A 16,839-nucleotide genomic window follows, 5' to 3' on the forward strand; every position below is an offset into this window, starting at 1 on the left:
CTGGGGCCAATGGGATTCCAGTCTTACTGTCCTTGAAGAGGAGACCAGAAAAATGACAGCAACAAGATCTCAGTCAAAGAACATTAAAAGCTCAAAAGGATTCGTGACTCCTAACTGTACATTCTCTCCTGCTCCACAAAGTAGGGAGAAAGGCAGAGAGAAAACAAATGACTTCAGAGGGAAGGTGGAAGTTTGCCATGAGCCAGAGGTGAACCTTAGCTGAGCTGAATTGCTATTAAATTCATCACAATTGTCATTTGCACTTCAAGGCCCTCCAGTTCCAAAGCCTCCAGCACTTTAACCAACATTTAAGTAGGACCCCTGGGGTTGGGGAAGGTGGCCAGGGGAGGGTAAAACTGTCAGAGAGTTGACAGTCAGGGCATCTCAAGGAAGAGGAAAGAGAGGGCACCGGGAGCTGGTCAAGGGCAGGCTGTTGCTGGGGCAGGCCAGGGAAATGGGGCCAGGACACCCTGCAGCCAGACCAAGCTCAGGGCCTTCTCAGGCATTCTGCCCCTGCCTTTGTCAATGACAGAAACCCTCAGTAATGAGGTCTGGGTTAATGAAATGGAGACTATAAAGAACATGCAACAAAAGACAGAGGGAAAGAGGACACAGAAATGGAAGAGGAGAGTAGAGAAGTAGTAGTCTTGGTGCTCACCACACAAGTAACCCAGTCCTTGGGGAAAATCCTGACCCTCTCACCTCTGCTACAAACTAGCTTTATAATGTTGGCCAAGCTACTTAGCATCTGTTAGTTCTCCTCCTTCTCAAAATGAGGATAATAACTTCAGTTGTCTATTTAACATTTGATGGGATTAAGTAAGAATACATATAAAAGCACACAATACAATGCTTGGTTGGATCATAGAAAAAGCAAGAGAATCCCAGAAAAACATCTACTTCTGCTTCACTGACTACACTAAAGCCTCTGACTGTGTGGATCACAACAAGCTTGTGGAAAATTCTGAAAGAGATGGGAATACCAGACCACCTTACCTGCCTCCTGAGAAATCTGTATGCAGGTCAAGAAGCAACAGAACCGGACATGGAACAAACTGGTTCCAAATCAGGAAAGGAGTACGTCAAGTCTGTATATTGTCACCCTGCTTATTTAACTTATATGCAGAGTACATCATGAGAAATGCCGGGCATGAAGCAGAAGCTGGAATCAAGACTGCCGGGAAAAATATCAATAACCTCAGATACACAGATGACACCACCCTTATGGCAGAACTCTTGATGAAAGTGAGAGAGTGAAAAAGCTGGCTTAAAATTCCAACATTCAAAAAACAAAAATAATGATATCCAGCCCCAACACTTCATGGCAAATAGATGGAGAAACAATGGAAACAGTAACAGAGCTTTTTTTCTTGGGCTCCAAAATCACTGCAGATGGTCACTGCAGCCATTAAATTAAAAGACACTTGCTCCTTGGAAGAAAAGCTATGACAAACCTAGACAGCATATTAAAAAGGAGAGACATTACTTTACCAACAAAGGTTTGTATAGTCAAAGATTTTTTTCAGTAGACATGTACAGATGTGCAAGCTGGACCATAAAGAAGCCTGAGTGCTGAAGAAATGATGCTTTTGAATTGTCATGTTGGAGAAGACTCTTGAGAGTCCCATGGACTGCAAGGAGATCAAACCAGTCAATCATAAAGGAAACAAGTCCTGAATATTCACTGGAAGCACTGATGCTGAAGCTCCAATACTTTGGCCACCTGATGCGAAGAACTGACTCATTGGAAAGGACCCTGAGGCTGGGGAAGATTGAAGCAGGAGGAGAAGGGAACACAGAGGATGAGATGGTTGGATGGCATCACCAACTAATGGACATGAGTTTGAGCAAGCTCCAGGAGTTGGTGATGGACAGGGAAGCCTGGCGTGCTGCAGTCCATGGGGTTGCAAAGAGTTGGACATGACTGACTGACTGACTATGCTTGGTACATGATAAGCTTATTATTATCATCATCATTGTTATTACATCATTATCATCACCACCATCTTTTCCCCAAAGAGAAAATGTGCCGTAAGCTTTAAACAGAGGCCAGAGGACTAAGGGATAGGGGAAGAAGTGCACACATTCCGTGACCCAGCACTGGTCACATTCCTATAAGAAACTCTCATGGCAGATTCATGTCAATGTATGGCAAAACCAATACAATATTGTAAAATAAAAAAATAAATAAATAAAAGAAAGAAAGAAACTCCCACAGCAGCCCTGGTGGCATGGAGACTTTCTTGGATCCCAAAGATCCCTCTACTTGTGTGAAAATACTTACCGAGTTCTTATGACACAGGCAGAAGTTGAAGCAGGAGACCATCAGCATGCTGAGCAGTACGCACAGAGGAGCCATCCTAAAAAGGAGCAGGCCCTGGTGAGGCATAGTTAGAGGCCTGAGGAATGTAAACACAGAAGATAGAAGGTCAATATGAAGCTGGTGCCTGACACCCCTCCCCGCCTGCCCCAACACAGTGATTCCCATGATCTCACTTTTTTCACAGATGTCAAACATTTCAGATGATGTCAGACATTTCCGGAATACAGGTATCACAGGTCTCCTACCCCAGATGTAGAACAACCTAAAGTAACCCTCCATTCCCCCATATGAGGAGAGAGGCCTTGGCTGAAACTGTCAACCTAAAGTAGCCTCCATTCCCCCATATGAGGAGAGAGGCCTTGGCTGAAACTGCAGTCATCCAGGACCTTTGCATGAGCTATTCAGGTTGATGCAAAAGTAACTGCAGTTTCAGATCATGAATTTTAAATCATTATAAGTAGGCTCAAACATATCTTTATTAATCAAAATAGGTACCATTACAATCAACATATTTTTGCCAATGAGAAATAAGCTGGTTTATCCCTGCAGTGTAAAAATCCATGCTTTGAGATTCAACAAACTTGTATTTTCTGCCTTCTGCTGGTTGTGGAAGCGTTTTCCCTGCAAAAAGTTGTCGATATGCTTAAAACAGGAGTTCGATGGCAAGAGGTCAGGTGAATATGGAGGATGAGGCAAAACTTCATACTCCAATTCATTCAACTTTTGAAGCATTGGTTGTGTGACGTGCAATCAGGCACTGTCACGGAGAAGAACTGGACCCTTTCTGTTGACTAATGCCATCTGTAAGCATTGCAGTTTTCGGTGCATCTCATAGAATTGCTGAGCATACTTCTCAGATGTAACGGTTTCACCAGGATTCAGAAAGCTGTAGTGGATCAGATGGCAGCAGACCACCAAACAGTAACCAGGTCCTTTTTGTGGTGCAAGTTTGGCTTTGGGAAGTGCTTTGGAGCTTCTTCTCAGTTCAACTACTGAGCTGACTGTTGTATAAAATCCACTTTTTGTCACAAGTCACAATCCGATTGAGAAATGGTGCATTGTTGCACAGAATAACAGAAGACGACACTTCAAAACGATGATTTCTTTTATTTTCAGTCAGTTCATGAGGCACCCACTTATCAAGCTTTTTCACCTCTCCAATTTGCTTCAAATGTGAAATGACCGTAGAATGGTCAACGCTGAGTTCTTCAGCAACTTCTCATGTCAGTTTTAAGAGGATCAGCACTGATGATTGCTCTCAGTTGGTCACTGTCAACTTTCAATGGTCATCCACTAAGCTCTTCATCTTCAAGGTTCTAGTCTCCTTTGCAAAACTTCTTGAACCACCACTGCACTGTACGTTCATTAGCAGTTCCTGGGTCAAACGCGTTAACGTTGAGTTGTCTCTGCTGCTTTACGATTCATTTTGAACTCGAATAAGAAAAACACTCGAATTTACTTTTTGTCTAATATCATTTCCATAGTCCAAATTAAATATAAACAGCATGAATAAGTCATTAGTAAAAAGTATAAAGAAATGTGCATTAAAATGATGTATAAAATAACCATATTAAGAAAGTATTCCAATATCAAATGGCAGATTTCAACAATGCAAAAACTCAATTACGTTTGTTCCTACCTAATATAATAGCCCTGTCCCTTCCTTCTTCATTATCCAGGTTGTTATTAGGTTGCACAGGGTGGTATTGGCTATGGTGAGGAAAGAAGGAAACTAACCAAATGATCTGTGTGTGAACAGACACGGGCCCAAGTTCACATGAACCTTTATAACCATTCACTTTTTTAAAAAATGTTGTGTTTATCTGACTGCCTGGTCTTAGTTGCAGCATGCAGGATATTAGATCTTCAATACGGCATGTGGGATCCAGTTCCCTGACCAGGGATCGAACCCTAACCCCTCCATTGGAAGTGCGGAGTCTTAGGCACTGGACCACCAGGGAAGTCCCTAAATAGTTACAGGTTACATAGTCCCTAAATGGTTATAGTCCCTAATGGTTAACCATTCACTTCTTAACCATATCTACTGTTATACCTGAAGGCAGATACCATTAGCATCCCCTAAAACAGCAAAATTCAATATTCCCAAGTCATAAAGCCTTTTACTTCACTTTTCAGACAATCAAACAAACCAAAGTGCAGGCCCTCATGGCTGTTAAACTTTAAATGATACAAGGATAAAAGGATATCCCATGTTCACAGATCGGCGGCTTAATATCACTAAGATGACAGTACTACCCAGAGCAATATTCAGATTCAATGCAATCCCTATCAAAATCCTGATGGTGAGGAGTTTGCTCACAGTCCAGTGGTTAGGACTTGGCACTTTCACTGTTCAATCCTTGGTTGGGGATTTTAAGATCCTATTAGCATAATGTATGCTCCCCCCAACCTCCACCAAAAAAAAAAAAAATCCCAATACTGAAAAACAAGAACAAAGTTGGAGGACTCACATTTCCTGATTTCAAAACTTACTACAAAGCTACAGTAATTAAAACACTGTGGGAAAAAACAAAAAAACACTGTTGTATAGGTGTAAGGACAGATATACAGACCAATAGAACAGAACTGAGAGTCCAGAAATAATTACATATGCAATAAGTTGATTTTCAACAACATTATCTAGACAATTCAATGGGGAAGGGACAGTCTCTCCAACAAACTGTCCCGGAACAATTGGATATCCACATGCAAAAGAATGAAGTGGACTCTTCCCTTATATACAAAAATTAACTCAAAATGTATTAAGAGAGAAAATTCTTAGGAAAACGTAGGGAAAATCTTCATAACCTCAGATTTGGCAATAGTTTCTTAAATATAATAACCAAAGCACAGATGATAAACGGAAAAACAAACAGAACTCTTTCAAAATTAAAAGTTTTAATTTTGTGCCTCAAATGACATTATAAGGACAGTGAAAAGACAACTCAAAAAATTAGAAAAATATTTGTAAGTCTTCTATCTTATAATGATGTAGTATCCAGAATATATAAATAACACCTATAACTCAACAACAAAAATTTAAATGGGCAAAAAACTTGAATAGACATTTCTCCAAAGAAGATATACACAAGCCAATAGGGACATGAAAGGGTTCTCATCATTAATCACTAAGGAAATGCAAATCAAAGCCACAATGAAACACTGTACCATTTAATATCCACCATTATGGCTACAGTTTATTTAAAAAAGAGAGAGAGACAGCAACAAATGTTAATGAGGATGTGGAGAAACTAAAACCCTAGTACAATGCCGGTGGGAATGTGAAATGGTACAGCTGCTGTGGCACAGTTTGGCAATTCCTCAAAAAGATAAATATAGATCTACTATATATGTGATCCAGCAATTCCATCCCAAGTACATACTCCACCTAAAAGTTCCAAAAACATTGACTCAAACAGGTACCTCCATATGAATGTTGATAATATCACTACTGACAACAGCGAAATAAGTAGAAATAACCTAGGTATTCAACAGATTTTTTTTTCAAATGTGGTACATACAATGGAACATTATTCAGTCATAAAAAATGAAATTCTGATACATGCTTCAACATGAATAAACCTTAAAAATATTAGGCTAAATTAAATGAACTAGACACAAAAGAATAGATATTGTATGGTTCTACTTAAGTGAAATATCAAGAATAGGCAAATTGGAGTAGTGAAAAAATTTTGGTCAGTAAACTAGAGAGGAAGTCAAAAGAACTTAACCCAAACAGGCAAATTACCCCAGAAAGAAAGGCAGAGAGAAAAAATAATAATAATAAACTTAAAAAAAAAAAAAACCTTAGAGGGCTTCCCTGGTGATTCAGTGGCTAAGACTCCACACTCCCAATGCAGGGAGCCCAGGTTCAATCCCTTGTCAGGCAGCTCGATCCCCACATGCCACAGCTAACAGTTCACAAGCCACAACTAAAGAGCCTGTATGCTGCAAGTAAACGATCTCTCATGCTGCAACTAGAACCTGGGGCAGCCAAATAAATAAATTTGGGGGAAAAAAAAAATTAGAAAACTTCAGAACCTGTCAATATCAGTCCAAGACCCTTATAAAAGGTTTGCATGTTGATCATTCAGCCCCAATACACCTCATTAGGCAGTTTACTCAATAAAGTCCTAACTGAATTAATTATAGGGGAAACACCTCGACAGAGTATGGTATTTTACCTTTTCTCTTTCCTATTCCTGCCACACTCCATGTTCCACCTCAATAAACTGGCCCTGTGACAAGTCTACAGTGGGGCCCAAGGCTCTGCCTAAACCCACTATCAGAAGTTATTACCCTGTGCCCATCCCACATCTTCTTAGGGGCAGACAGAAACTTTCCCTAAGGACATCTGTAGCCATGAAGGAAAACAGCTCTGCTGGACTGACACTGTGCTAAAAAAGCACAGCCAAATGGGAAAGCAAAGGCTTAGGAGCTAAAAATAGCTGCTAAACTCACCCAGCAGCAAAAGCGTTTGCTTTCTGCCAGTTTCTCCCCTCTTTTTTTGTAGACAAAATGGAATGGCTGAATGCCACATGAGCTTTCCCCAGCAACCTGGCTCCCTAGAGCACCAATCACACTGAAAGACACGGAGTGAGTTCACAGCACAGCACTGGTTCTGGACAGGTGCCTGGCCATGCCTAGGTGTGCAGGGGAGTGGGGTGCAAGGCTCAGTGAGGATGAACAATGGGCAGAGGCAATCAAGAATGAGAAGTCTAGAAAGGTCCAGGGAAGATGGGTCTCAAGGGGACATGGTCCTGAAGCTTCCTATAATGTCCCATACCTTTTTTATTTCTACATCCTTGGCTGTGGAGAAAAGAGGAATAAAAAATGGAAGCAGTGGGCTCACAGCACTAGCAGGACAACATACATTAAGACAGAAAAGGTTTATCCCAAAAGACTTCCCTTCCCCTACATAAGACTATTCATGTGTATATGCATATACACACAGAGAATTACAAGCTCCCTTCTTACAGCCAGGGTTACACACTTGGAACTGACGCCGGGGAAAAAATGAGGAGGAAGAGATAAATGAGAATGAAACCAAGGGCAAAAAAGACAAATGAGCAGGAAGAGGCCCAGAAGGGACTGAGAAAGAAGAGATTGCGGTAGCTGATGTACAAACACCAGCTTCCCCACCTCCTGGAGTGGGACTGGGGGGCGGGGGGGTACAAGAGAAATGGCAGCTCCCACAGGGCTCACTACCACCTCCACACACACTAACATCTCAGATGCATTTTCTGCCAATACCAAGGATAAGAGATCGATTTCCAAATGGATCCCTCATCTCTCCCACAATAATTCCATGTGGACTGCACAACTGACCTATTCATTGCCTCCATATATTTTTCCATGAATCAGAGGGAGAGAGAACACGGTGGTGCTGGGGGTGGGGGGTGGTATGCCTGGGAAGGCCTAGGAGCAGTGAGGCTGGGAGAAAGGGGTAAGACAGTTTCCCAGGCTTTGCAAGGCCACCCAGAAACAACTGCAAACTCCACAGCATGCAGACATGGGTAATGGTATCTTCTGTCCTCTTTAAGGCCTGGCCTCCAACTGTGTCCACCTGGCCTTTGTCCGTATTTAAGAAGTGGCAACTAGAGAGCAAGTAGGCAAGTTTTCCCTGGGCTTTACACGGAGGCTGGGAGAAAGGAAAGGAGAAGTAGCCCACAGTTTGGTTCCACCATCACAAGCAGGAACCTAGGCAGTGGCAGCAGCAAAAGAAAACCTCAGGCCATGATATAACTAAAGCCAAAGGCACAGAATCCCATTGAGGCACAGTGTGGCATAACGGGCCTGAGGTTAGTACCCTTCCCAAATCACTTGCCACCCACTAACCCTGGGTTCACCTCATCACCTGCTCCTGTACACCCTGCATAACAAACCTTCCCATCATCCCTGGCTCTCAAAAGAAGACAGCACTACATCTTTATATTTAAGGCCTTCTTCTGAGTTACAATACCATCAATTCAGTCCAAGAAAGAGGGAAGTATTTCAGTGTTCCACCAGTAACTCTTTCCTTAAGTATCCTTGGGCTTTGGGACAAAAGAGATAATAGGGTACTTAAGATGCCCATTTTTCTATCAAAACTGACCATGTGTAGTCTGTACTTCTACTTAAATAGAGGTTGGATGCTCTCAGCAATCTGTATTGCCAACTTACTGCTGCCCGGAGTAGCTGCTGAGGGCATAGGTGGGAGGAGGCCCTTGGACTCAATAGCCCACGACTCCCTGGTGCTTCACGTTCTCTTCTCAATTCATACAGGACTGGGCCCTACATAAACATGACATCTTCCCATAACTTTTACCTTCTCTCAAGGAAGGAAAACAAAAGAATGCCATGATGGATGGCAGGAAGCCAAGAGAAGAAGGCGTGAAACTGTTGGACCTCTGAAAACTTCTGACGTGGCTGGTAGGCCCCATGGACGCTGGCTGCTCTCCAGTTGCAGGGCCAAAGCACAGGGAGAAATGGTAAACATCACAAGTGTTCTTGGCAGGGAGCACTACCTCAGCAGCCTGCCTGGTAACGCTAGGAACTCCATATTATAAAATGCCCAGGTTTTTAATCTATAGCGTATTGTCCACGTATTTGTTTCCCCAAATCGTCTGGAAAAAGTGAAAGGGCAAGAATTTATACTTCCATCTTACTAGAAGAAAATTAAAGCAAAGGGATTTAAAACATTAGGTTGAAAGTATAAGTACATGAATTTAGAGTCAGACACATGTAAAGCCAAGTCTTGGCTCTGCCAATTTCTAACTATGTGATCCTTGACACACTTCACTAGGCCTCAGTTTCTTTGCCTATAAAATGGGCATAGTAAAAGCTCCTACTTCAAACGATATTAGGGAGGAATAAACTAAACAATGCATGGAAAGTACATGGTACAGCACCTGGCACCTAGTTATCACACCATCATTAGACTGGGGATGAGAACTTGCCCCTGGACCCACAGGCAGCCAGAGCCAGGTCAGGCACCCTAGAAACACTCTCCAGAGCTCCTGCCTCCTGCTGGATCGACATACCCTCTAACTGACCCTACATCTCAAAATTTAGGACCAAGGCCTTTTGTTGGGTATCTACTCTCAGGAGGTAAAGGAAACAGATGTTCAAAGGAGGAGCCCTACAGCTAAAAATGGTGAGACTCAAGCCAATTTTCTGCTGAGCGCTGAGGCAGACCTAGCCCACTGAGTGCTTTTCCCAGCATATTACTGCCCAGAGAGCCAGGCCACCATCATGTAGAACTTGCATTTGCAGGAACAGCTATAAAACAGTCTTCTGCTTTACAAACTGAAAGAGGAGGAACTCTTCCCACAAACACATTCATTACTATTTGTGTGCTACACAAACTCATACATGCACAAACACACACAATCACCTCTCCACAAACAGAAGCTCACCACCTAATTTAGGAAAACAAATATGAAGCTGAAAAAACAATGCAGAGAGAACACTGAAAGGAGAGCCCTGACAAGGGAGAACAACGTGCAAAGGCTTAGGAAAAGAAATGGATTTTCCAAGGATAATTTGAAGGACAAGAGAAGTAAGTTTGAAGAGGTCAGGCAAACAGGCTTTTCCCCTAAGACATAAATAAAGCAGAAAGTCAGGAGGTAGACAGCAATTAAATGAAAAGAGCTTTTGAACTGCAAAAGAAATGTGGCTTCTAACCCCAGTCTAAACCGTAACTGGTAGCAAGCTGGACTTGGAACATCCTTAAGCCACTGACCATTTGTGTAATGGCAACAGTGTGTGCCCCAAATACTGAAGTCATGCCTAAGGCCAAGCAAATGGGGACTGCTCTCAATAAAATCCAAGGCACCCTAAAAGGAAAGCGACTAGATGAAGCTACTGGAGGGTAAAAAGTTCACAATGGACCTAAGCCTCTGCCTGACCAGAGAAGAGTTACAAGGCCAAAATCCACTTGTAAAGCCTGCAATGGAGAGATCTAGTGAAGCCTTTCCAGCAGCAACACAGAAATAGGTGTTGGCACTGCCAGAGAGCACATGGAGCCAAGAAGGCCCAGGCCCAGCTCCACAGGCCCAGCTGGGACTACAGCTCTGGAAAGAAGACAACATGGGATGGGATGAAATAGGAAGGGGCATTCCTAACCCCTTCTCAATACTCTGTACTCCAAAACGAGGGGGACATGACCAAGCCCAATCCTACCCTATCTGAAGAGAACAGATCTTCAAGAAGGTAGCTAAGTTGCTGCTGCTGCTGCCTGCTGCCAAGTCGCTTCAGTCGTGTCCGACTCTGTGCGACCCCATGGACTGCAGCCTATCAGGCTTCTCCGTCCCTGGGATTCTCCAGGCAAGAACACTGGAGTGGGTACTACATATAAAATAGATAACCAACAAGTACCTACCATACAGTACAGGGAAACATACTCAGTATCTTGTGTGTGCTAAGTCACTTCAGTCATGTCTGACTCTGTGCAATCCTATGGACTATAGCCCGCCAGGCTCCTCTGTTCATGGGGATTCTCCAGGCAAGAATACTGGAGTGGGTTGCCAGGCCCTTCTCCAGGGGATCTTCCCAATACAGGGATCAAACCTGGGTATCCTACACTCCTGCAGGCAGATTCTTTACCATCTGAGCCACTAGGGAAGGCCTCAATATCTTGAAACAATCTGTAATGAAAAGGAATCTGAAAATGGATAGATAGATACGTATAACTGAATCACTTTGCTGTATATGTGAAATTAAAGCAACATTGTAAATCAACAGTATTTCAACTGAAAAAGATTTTCTAAGGTAGCTAAGCATATTAGCAAAACACCCCAATCCCATAGACAAAAGATAGTGGCTCCATCAAAAGAAATCAAGTGACAAGTAGAGTGACTGAATAAAATGGAGCCCAGCCCGGCCCTCTCCAGACCTATCCTATTCAGCCCCAGCCTTCAAAGAATCTAATACTAGAAGAAAGCTTAAGGAGAAGGAAATGGCAACCCACTCCAGTAATCTTGCCTGGAAAACACCATGGACAGAGGAGCCTGGCAGGTTACAGTCTGTGGGATCACAAGAGTCAGACACGACTTAGCGACTAAACCATCCACCACTACAAAGTGAATATATGCCTAAAGATAATGTGTGAAAAGGATATTTGCCATATACTAGCTAGTTTTTTGGTGGGAGGGTGGGAGTCAAGGAAGACTTGGGATTATTTTTTCATCAACTTCCATTTTATACTTATTTATAATGGCCATTATTTTTACTAATACTGTAAAACTATGAAAATGAATAAAATACTAAAAGTTTCATATAAAAAAAAAAAAGAAAGCTTAAGACTCAGTCTTCATTTGACCTGCTAACAATCGATATCTACACACAGAATAACCAGAGTTCAATGCCTTTAGGCATGGGCTTGTCGTTGCATCCAGGAAGGCTCTGGCAACTTCATGCCTGTTGAAGACAAAGAGGTAGATAGGACTAGAGCAAGAAAAGAATTTTGGTGGCATCATCCAGAAGTGACGATCAAAGCAGTAAGAAGAGTCCTTCTATTAGGGAGAAAACTTACAGAGAAAGGAATAATGGGCCAAGAAGAGTTTTCCAGTCATGACTGGAGGTTAGGAAAAGAAAGAAGAACAATCCAGGCGACAAGATGAAAAACATTAAGAATAGTGCAGAATTATACAGATCAAAAGAGGAGAGAATCCTGAGAAAATCAAGTTGTGGGCAACAAAGTCAAGAGGTCAGTCAGAATAAGGATGAGAAAAGCCACTGGATTTGGCAATGAGACAGCCAGAGGGCCCTTCTAAATAAGAACTAGACGTACAAGGGTAGTACATTCGGAAACAGTGAGTAGGTCCAGTGATGTTTGGAGATTTGGGGCCACTTCTCTAAATCCAGTTTTTTCAACATTTTTCCTAGAGTCACAATGATAACAGAGAAAATACTAGCCCCAGTGGTCCTATAGAGAGATTCTCTGATGCTATACAACAGGTTCCCATGATGGTGTAGAGCTTCCCCAAAACACACACATCCTCAGGATAGTGATGAGCACAGTCACATCAGTGGAGAAAGGAGGAAGGGAGACAAATTCTTCAAGAACAAACTCCCATCAGACACAACTCCACCTTCTCTGAGCTCTCAGATCACTCAGAAGCCTTAGTCCTTACACTTTGTAGAGCTGTAATAATCCTAATTACAGCACTTGGATTGAAGGATAAAGAGAAATACCCCAGTGACACCCAATCCTCCAGTATTCAAATGCAGTATTTGGGCAGCCCAGAGGAAAATAAATTCTAATTATAGCCAGTATTTATAAAGTACTTTCTATGTTCCAAGCAAAGTTCTAAGCTCATTTATTCTTCACCACAACCCTATGATGGGGCTCTAATATGATTTTGCCCATGATGGGACTAAAATTCAGAGAGGTTAAGCAATTTGCCCAAGTGTACACAGCCAGAGAGTAGTAGAGTCATGATTCAAAGCCAGTTTGGCCCCAGAACCCATGCTCTTTTCAGACCATGCTGCTTTTCCAGTGGTAGATGAAATCAGCCTTTCATTTGTTTTGCAACAGTGTGAATACAAAAGCACACATTTTGTGTCAGGAAAGAAATTTTTTTTTTAATGAGCCTACTGTGGAGAGACCACTTCTACCAAGTCTGTATTTCTGCACATCATACACACACACACACACACACACATTTTAATTAATGAATGCCCTTGGCATAGTACAGCCCACAGGAGAGGCACAGACACTCAAGAAGAAGAAAGTCTTTGACTCAGAGTGCAACCAGTTCACTGTCACCCTGTATGACTTGACCTCATGACCTCCCATAACTTGGGCTCCCCAGCTGTCCAAGAAGCAAAAACACCCTTGCTCTCCCTTACAGCAGTCCAGCACTAAGCACTCCCCTCATACACACTCAACTGTCTGGAAAGAACTCAGCAGAGGTAAGGAGAGACCTCTACTGCGTAAAAGTTGGCCCACATGATATTCAAACTCACTTACCACTAGTCTTTGATCCTACTTCCACACATGGCATACATAGGACAGAATTACTTCTATACAGCAGATGAAGAAAAGAGAGACCAAAAAGCTGAGTGGGGCTTGCCTAAGCACACCAGCAAGCAACAAGGCAAAGTAGAGATACCCCGGCCAGGGTGAGTGTACTTTCTACTAGGCCCTAACCTGCAAGTTTCTATCTAGCAGGCTGTGGGCAAGGAGATCTACTCCTTATACTTGCTCCCTGACCCGCTGTGAGATCCTAGGAATGATCAACCTGTTTCTGATGACAGCAGCCAAGGTTACCAGAAGCTCTACTCAACTCCATCTTCACTCTGATGTAATGAAAAGAATGTGGGCTCTGGATTTCCACTCAGGTCTCCCCAATTAGTTGTGGGACTTTGGACTAGCTGCTTAACCTCTCTCTCCAAGTTTCAATTCCTGCTTCTAAAAAGGAACTTAAGAGTAACTATTCTGTATGATGGCTATTAGCATTAAATGAGATGATGTGATGATAGGAAGCATACAGCACAATGCCTGACACAAACGAAGAGCCTGAGAAGCCTGTAGCTCTCACTAACCACTACTGTTAGAGAAAAGGGCAGGATAAACAAAAACTGTGAGACTGCACCCCCATACAGAAATGTATTCTGACAACAAGTCTCTCCTTAGAACCAACTTCCCTGAGCTGCAAATCTTCCTACACACCTGGACTACACTCTAGCAGCTACAGAGGCATTTCCATTGAAAGCTTCAAGCAATATTGGCTGGCTCTGCATCAGTGCCCACTGAAGAGTTGACTAAGAACAGCCACTTCAGAGCCCAGCTTCCTGGTGACTAGGCCTGTCTTCCTGCTGCTGCTCTCCTACCTCTAAGGGAAAAGAGGGACGGCAGGAGCAACATGGGCAAATTCAGTAGACAGACGGCTTAGACCACGCTAGCCAGGGTCAGCTGCTAGCCAGGGAGTAAGGGCCACCTCCTTCCCTCTCCTTTTAAACTAGTATCTGCTAACAGTAAGCCTGATGGGCTTTCTTTATAGCCTGCTCCTCAAGAATACCAAAGACTTCATACTCTCATCTACACACCACAGGCTGGGGCTAGGGAGGTATCAGAGTTCATCTTTCCTTTGTCTGCTGTCTCCAAATTCCAGCAAAGGTTAGGGCCTCACTGTGGGACTATGACAGGAAGGAGGGTATGACTTCTAGTCCATAGTTACAAATGGACTATCTGCGAATCAGTAAGAACAGTAACCTTTATTCTGTGTCAGCCACTCTGACACTTTAGATTATAAGCATTCAGTATTCACACTCTAGAAACAAGTCCCTTTTACTTCAGGTCCCCTGAGCACACTGGGAACCTTACTGTATAACAGAATATACAAAAGACACCATCACTGTCCTCAGGTGCTTTCTGTCTTGCTCACAATCAATGACTTGTATGGTTTTCCACATCTGAGTCTCAGAGAGTACAATTAAGAAGAAAGCCCTCTTAAGGAATATGCCATGAAAAAATAGATACTGTTACGGGCAACTGGAGACACAAATTACAACTCTGAAATGATGAGAAAGGCAACAATTAGGGTGATCCTTAAACTAATTGAGGAACCCCAAGAAAACAGTATTTACTTACAGAAATACTTAGCGGCAGCACTAAGGACGGGTCACCAAGCACTGAACTTGCTACTACCATGTTGGCCCTGACTATAGCTTCCAGGTAAGTCAGCAACTGAAACATCATATTTTAACATGCCTGAGAGTCCAAGACTATTCATAATCCCAGATTCTTAAAAACTTGAAAGGAGGATGAGTTTTAAAATGTATACATTTACATATGTGGGGAGAAACACAAAAATCAGATGCTTCGCAACACAGCTCAGGGAGCCATAACTCACAGCTTTCACAATCCCACCAAACACCCAGAGAAAATCTGGGTGCCTTCTCTGAGAGATGGTGGGAGGCTGGGTAGGTAGCCAAGAAGCAAAGAAACCTAAACTCAGCACTTGGCAAGACAATTAAGGAGCAGAGGATTTAAAACGCATTGTTTCTGACTCTATATATGTCTACATTTATTACCAATTTGGGATCAGAAACCACATTTAGTTCTGCCGTGACCACGCACTAAAAATATTAAGCAGAGTATTGCCTAGGAAACAGCAGTTCTCCCTGCTGCGGCAGTCCCATTTCAGAGCTGACTCTGCCATGGTCCCAGGGCTCCCCATCCTGGGCTTCACCGAGATCCCTTGTCACAAGCAGAACTGCCACTGCCCTGACAAGGTCTCACTTGCTTTTTAGAAGGCAGGAATAGGAGCCAGGGCTAGAGACTACACAACCTCCTCATCCTCTCCAAGGCTGTGTTACATGGTCAGTGAAATTTCATTTCATGAGCCTATTACAATTACCACCCATCTGACTGGGAGCTGCACAAGGGTAGGGACCATTGTCCACCTAAACCACTGCTGGATCCTGATTGACTAGCACTGTGCCAGACACTCAAAAAATATCTGTTAGTTGAACAGCATCAATAATCTAAAAAGGAGTTATGTGGCATACACAATGGAAAATAATGTCAGTGAAAATATGCACTATAGTGAAACATGAAAACAAAATGCATAAAATACTGCTGAGTGTTGCTTTTGAACTGTGGAGCTGGAGAAAACTCATGAGAGTCCCTTGGACTAGCAAGGAGATCAAACCAGTCAATCCTAAAGGAAATCAACCCTGAATATTCATTGGAAGGACTGATGCTGAAGCCTCAATAGTTTGGCCACATGATGTGAAGAATAGACTCATCAGAAAAGACCCTGATGCTGGGAAAGACTGAAGGCAGAAGGAGAAGGGGACAACAGAGGATAAGATGGTTGGATGGCACCACCAACTCAATGAATATGAGTTTGAGAGAATGTGTCCTTCACCATCTCACCTCTGGGAGATGGTGAAGGACAGGGAAGCCTGGCGTGCTGCTGTCCATGGGGTCGCAAACAGTCAGACATGACTGAGCAACTGAACAACTGTTGAGTGAAGCAGAACATAATGGCACATGTGTATGAAGTACCAGAACTCTGAAAAAAGTACCTGTAGCCATCTCGGTGGTCAGATATGAAGTCAGAATTATGGGAAGCTATTTTCAATGAAATCTTTCTTCCTAAAATGCTAGACATACTTAGAAAATATGCTATTTTCAACACAGAAACTGTTCCTTTATCTACTAATTTGCTCTGTTGACTGGGATCACAGAGGTCTTGTTCTTGTTCAGCAAGACCATCCACCAATTAAGGAAAGAAAGAGCACAAAGAAATAACTGCAATCTTAAAAATCCAACTCTCAAGTTCACCTTTTTTTAAAAAAAAAAAAAAAAAAACAAGACAACTTCCAGTCTTCCTCACCAGTATAATTGGCTCCCCAGACAGGGGGCCAAGATGAAGGTGCAGAGGCCCCCACCAAAAAAAAAAAGGATGCCAGAGCTCCAAATTGGTACCCCCATGTCACAAAGCCCATGGCCTATTACCCAGCAACATGCCTATTCAGAAGGGTGGCAGATGACAATTCTTCTAAAATTTCCAAAAATAGAA

The 16,839-nt window shown here is 42.8% G+C and overlaps 1 protein-coding gene across 7 annotated transcripts in view; it reads right to left on the bottom strand.

Annotated features, from left to right (window-relative positions):
- SIL1 (SIL1 nucleotide exchange factor) overlaps nt 1–16,839 on the bottom strand; it is a 320,877-nt gene that overhangs the window by 183,532 nt on the left and 120,506 nt on the right. For all 7 annotated transcript variants that reach the window (XM_059888185.1, XM_005209442.5, XM_005209441.5 and 4 more), the window contains 1 exon segment: nt 2,285–2,399. In XM_059888185.1, the coding sequence (XP_059744168.1) occupies nt 2,285–2,389 (105 nt within the window). In that variant the 5' untranslated portion in view covers nt 2,390–2,399.

This window comes from Bos taurus, chromosome 7 (genome assembly GCF_002263795.3).
Source record: "Bos taurus isolate L1 Dominette 01449 registration number 42190680 breed Hereford chromosome 7, ARS-UCD2.0, whole genome shotgun sequence".
Taxonomy (NCBI): domain Eukaryota; kingdom Metazoa; phylum Chordata; class Mammalia; order Artiodactyla; family Bovidae; genus Bos; species Bos taurus.